Below are 4,815 nucleotides of genomic sequence, written 5' to 3' on the forward strand. Positions count from 1 at the left end.
TTAGTTAAAGCTGCAAAAAATTTCTATTATTCTCTACAAGAGAAACGAACAAATGAAAAGTGATGTTCTCAACAATATTAGTGATAATAACTAGCAGGGCATGATTTTGGATAGTCCAATCCTTGAACTATCCCTTCTGCTACTCAGGTGGGAGAAGAGAAAGTCCAAGATAACTTGCATGTGCATGCTTTTAAAAAACAAGCCAATGAAAAACGACAGAGACGTGTGGCGTTTCTTACATGTAACGTGTGCGCTAGGGTAAAAATAGTTCGCTAAAATGAAAAATTCAACTATGCAACTTAAACGCGCGATCTGCAAGAAAAATTGTCGTAACTGTTGTCTAAAGCCGTAATTAAAAGAATAGGTACTAAATCCACAAATACTAAATTTTAGAATTTATCATCTGTGCGCGTGCGTGTCCAAAGGTGCTGTGGAATATGGTTTGGTCCCCCCCCTTTTGTAAGGGGGGGGTGGGACGACTGATTTCTGAGCATGCGTATGCAAGTTGTTCTGGACTCGCTCTTCCTGCGCCTGGGTTCAATCCCTGTATGGGGCACCGAAGGGAAAGTTCAGGGAGTGGACTACATTTAGGACAATCAAAACCACGCAGATATAATGCGCTTGAGACCAGATTTTCCATGCACTGGGAATTTCACTGCTGGGACTGGGATTTAGACAAAAAATAGGCTGGGAACTGGGATTTGGGCAACATTTGGGCTGGGAAATGGGATTTGGTACCCCCCCCCCCCCTTCAGGACCCTCTGTATTGTGTGTGTAGATGGCCCGGGGTAAATCCTAAATGGCGTAGAGAGAAACTGAGCCGCATGAAGGTTCTCTCAAGCATGTAGGTAACATGTTAATCATCATGTTGGTACTGCAAATTAAACTTTTCCGAAGTGTGATCCTCGTTTTATAGTACGTACTTCAGGTAGCTTCGGGAGTCCACAATTTGAGTAGTTTTTTTTGTGTACCGGTAATTGCTTATTTTTTGCCGATCCAGAATACTGTATGTCTGTTGGGATGCAGTAATTATTAAGGGTTTTATAATGTTGTTGATTAGATTCACAATAATTTGCCTAATCTCTGCATATGCATACCAGTAAGCTTTTTTTAATAAAAAAAACCCGAACAGCTCCTCTAGCGGCACTTAAAATTTACAAAACTCACGAAAATGTTACACAACCTCTCGTATAATGCACCTATCAATGATTTGCCCCAGGATGGGGGGGGGGGCAACCCACGGGAAATTGACATCGTAAGTTCTCCCAGGGTAGGGATTTTGACATCTAAAATGGTCTGCTGGGTTAGAAATTTAAGAGGAGATATGTGAAATTTGACATTCACTAGGTGCCCAGGGGTGGGGAATTCAACTCTGGATTCCAAAAAATTTCAAATTCCCCTGGGGTTGCCCCCCCCCCCATCCTGGGGCAAACCATTGATAGGTGCATAAAATCAGACTTTTACATTACACATAAAAAGGGCGAACATTCATAAAAATAATTTCTGACAACTTCAACAATTATACATGTAAGTATTGAGTTGGCTTGAATAAGTTTTTACGTGGAGTCAAATGCGAGTCTAGGCTTCCTTATGAATTGTTCGCAGCTAGTCGCCATTCGTGTAGGACCCACACACCGTCTTGTACATTTTGCTCTTCATACATGATTCTTCAATCCAAGTATTTATTAAAACAATGTCAAAGAAGCTGCATTATGTGTATAAAGTGCAAATCAGCGTACAGGTCCTGTACCAGTAGCGTCTTATATGGAAGTCTGTGGTCTCTCGTAGAATTTCGACGTAAACGCTCATTTCAGTCAAGTCAATCTATTTTGTATCATAATAAAGCTACAAGAATTTTTTTCACGAATATACACCTGCCTTTCAGTTTTGTAAAACTTGATCTTTGAACAGAAGGTTGTGTGACATTTCAGTGTGAGTTCAACTTGGAAAAAAATTATAATTGTTGCGAGATAGTTTGTTCACTTACCGTACCCAAATTCGCAAGTAGCCAATCAGAAGCGCGATCTACTGTCCTGATATCCTACGATATCAAGTCACTGACCTGATATGCCCCCATATCACGGTCACTTTTGAAGTTAAGTAGCGTTACCGTACGATGAATTGAAGAGGTTTCACCAATAAAACAAAACCTCGTAATTTAAATTTAGCTGGTGTTTACCGATCGTAAGAGGAGTGAAAACTTTCCCGCCAAAACTAAATTTGGACGCGCTTACCAATTGTGCGATGTTTGCCGACGAGTACTGAAACATTCAGACGAAACAATGGCGACGGAGTTTCCAAATTTTACGCTTTTTGATTCAAATTTTGATTTTGAAGACGAAGAAAATGAAGCTCCAAACAAACGGGTGAAAACAATGTCAGAGGAGGAGCTTGATAAAAGCGTAGAAGATCAGAAGAGTATAAATACAAGCAGATCAACGCAGTTTGCCGTACGCACCTGGCAAGCCTGGCTTGAACAGAGCGATTCTGTCGAGGTCGAGAAGAAAGCCATTGAAGTTTACACGAAACAAGAACTTTCCCAGCTTTTAAAGCATTTTTACTGGGAAATACGCACGGCAAAGGGAGAAGAATTTGAACCGTCTTCACTGAAAACCATTCAACGCGGTCTTGACCGGTATTTGCAGGAAAAAAATGCCGGATTCTCCATCATTCGTGACGAAGACTTCGCCACAGCCAACAAAGCCCTCGACGCAAAAGTCAAGTTTCTGAAGAAGTCGGGGAAAGGCAATAAGCCAAATGCCGCTCAACCGTTGTCCGCTGAGATGATTGAAGAGATGTGGGAGAAACAAATCCTCGGAAAACATGACGGCGAAGCACTCACCAACGCTAATTTCTTGAATATTAGTCAGCACTTTGGGTTCCGCGGTCGCCAGGAGCACCACCAGCTGAAGTTTGGTGATTTTAAAATCGTCTCCACAAGTGCCGGAAAGTACGTCGAGTGGTCAGTGGAACGACTAAGGAAAATTTCAGCAAATGAAAGGAAGTTCAATCCCAAAATGTGGGCCACCGCCCAGTGATGCTGTTTGAAGAATACATCGCTCAACGACCAAGTGAAATGTGCCTCCCAGATTCGCCGTTTTGGATAGCAATAAATTACAAGCCGTTAAATGGAAAGCTTCTGAAAAACCAGAAAATGGGGATTAAGAAAATCAATGGCCTCATGAAAGCGATGGTTGAGAAGATATCTGATGCAAACGGCCAAAAGTACACAAATCACAGCAACAGGAAAACGCTCATTACCACGCTGCTGGAAAACAACGTCGAGCGGTCAGATATTGGCCAACTAAGTGGACATCGCAATGTTCAAAGCCTCGACAGTTATGCCTCAACCCCCGAAGAAACACAAAGGAGAATGTCATCTATGATTAGCAGGCAGATGTGTTCCACTTTTCAAGATCCAGCGACGTCTTCAAATTCAAGCGATGCTGGCCGTGCGAATCCCACAGTTGTGTTTAACGCGACCAGTTCGCAGAATTCCTTGAATTCCAGTGCAAGTGGCCTTTTTTATGGTGCAAGGTTTGAAAATGCTACCATTAATGTCAGCTTTAACTCTGGTTCCTCCAACTGAACATTTTTAAAACTGCTGGAGCGAATATTATAAGCTTTCTTGTGATATTTGTAATTCTTAACATTGTGTGTTCGTTCCCACGAAATAAGATTTTTTAAGTGGTTTCTTCGGAACGCACTGTAGTTTCCTCTTTACCAAATGACAGTGATGTTTTACAAGACGGATTTTAAACATTTTGGAACCACAATTTGTCCTTTTGTTTGCTGGATATAACTTATATCACAAAATAAAAATATTTTTTCATTCATCGCTTTTTGCGCCGTTTGTTGACTCGTTCTATTTTTCGCGCGGGCCACACAATGGAACGCCTGGCAGATTTTATTACCGTTCCTACTAAGAATAACAGGGATTTTTTGGCTGAATTTGGGTACGGTAAATACCTAATCGTACCTTTTTTGGTACGCTTCGGCGGCATATCAGGCTCGTTTGGTCTCGCCATGGGTATTTTGGCTCGACTACGTCTCGCCAAAATACGAACCATGGCTCGACCAAACTCGCCTGATATGCCGCCGAAGCGTACCAAAAAGGTACGATTAGGTATAAATAGTATGCAGAGACTAGGCAATTTTGTCTGTCAGTCAAATCAACAGTGCTCAAAAGAATCACAGGATGCATCTTAACAGACAGATAATAACTACATAGGAAACCTACTAAAATGATGGACTCCTGTATGAATAGCAAATTGAAGTCAGCATACAGGTGCCATACGAATAGCCTCTGTATCCAGAATAAGGCAAAAGCTGCCTTTTACTATGCTTTCGGGTAGCTGAAAGGTATTAATATACCATGATGATAAAAATGTTTTGAATAAGACCTTGTGGAAGATATCAGTCTATGTTTTATGCTTATATAATTATAGAGATGAAAAGGTTAAACAAGCTTGTTGAAAAGAATTTAATTTATGTTGCATCAGAACAGAGTACAGTATGTGGCCCTTGGTCCGGACGAAAAAGACGCGAACGTGTATTTCTCAGCTTAGAAGAAGAGCAGAGAGCTGAGATTTGTCCCGTAAGTTACCGTGCCATCCAGCTAACATGTGAAAAGACAACAGCTTCTGTACTTGCTCGATTACTCTGTTATATCGAAAACGGTGGTTCGGTCTGACGGCCCTTGGTCCGGACAGCGGGTCCTGGGTCCGGACAGCAAGCAAAATTTACGCAACAATTGTTCAAAATCTAATCTTAAGAAGCTTCTTTGCACATTTTCAATATGTTTTAGTGAAAAAC

At 41.5% G+C, this 4,815-nt stretch overlaps 1 protein-coding gene across 1 annotated transcript; it reads left to right on the forward strand.

The window, feature by feature from the left end:
- The first annotated feature begins 2,282 nt into the window (after positions 1 to 2,282).
- Positions 2,283 to 3,038, forward strand: LOC144664138 (uncharacterized protein KIAA1958-like). The gene has a single exon (XM_078525259.1). It carries the CDS (start codon positions 2,283 to 2,285, stop codon positions 3,036 to 3,038), a length of 756 nt encoding a protein of 251 aa, XP_078381385.1.
- The last annotated feature ends 1,777 nt before the right edge of the window (positions 3,039 to 4,815 follow it).

The sequence above is a fragment of the Oculina patagonica genome, chromosome 8 (assembly GCF_052425735.1).
Source record: "Oculina patagonica isolate OP01 chromosome 8, crgOcupat, whole genome shotgun sequence".
NCBI classification, from domain to species: domain Eukaryota; kingdom Metazoa; phylum Cnidaria; class Anthozoa; order Scleractinia; family Oculinidae; genus Oculina; species Oculina patagonica.

Coding starts and splice junctions, on each gene's coding strand:
- LOC144664138 (XM_078525259.1), top strand. CDS start 2,283: ATGGCGACGGAGTTTCCAAATTTTACGCTTTTTGATTCAAATTTTGAT.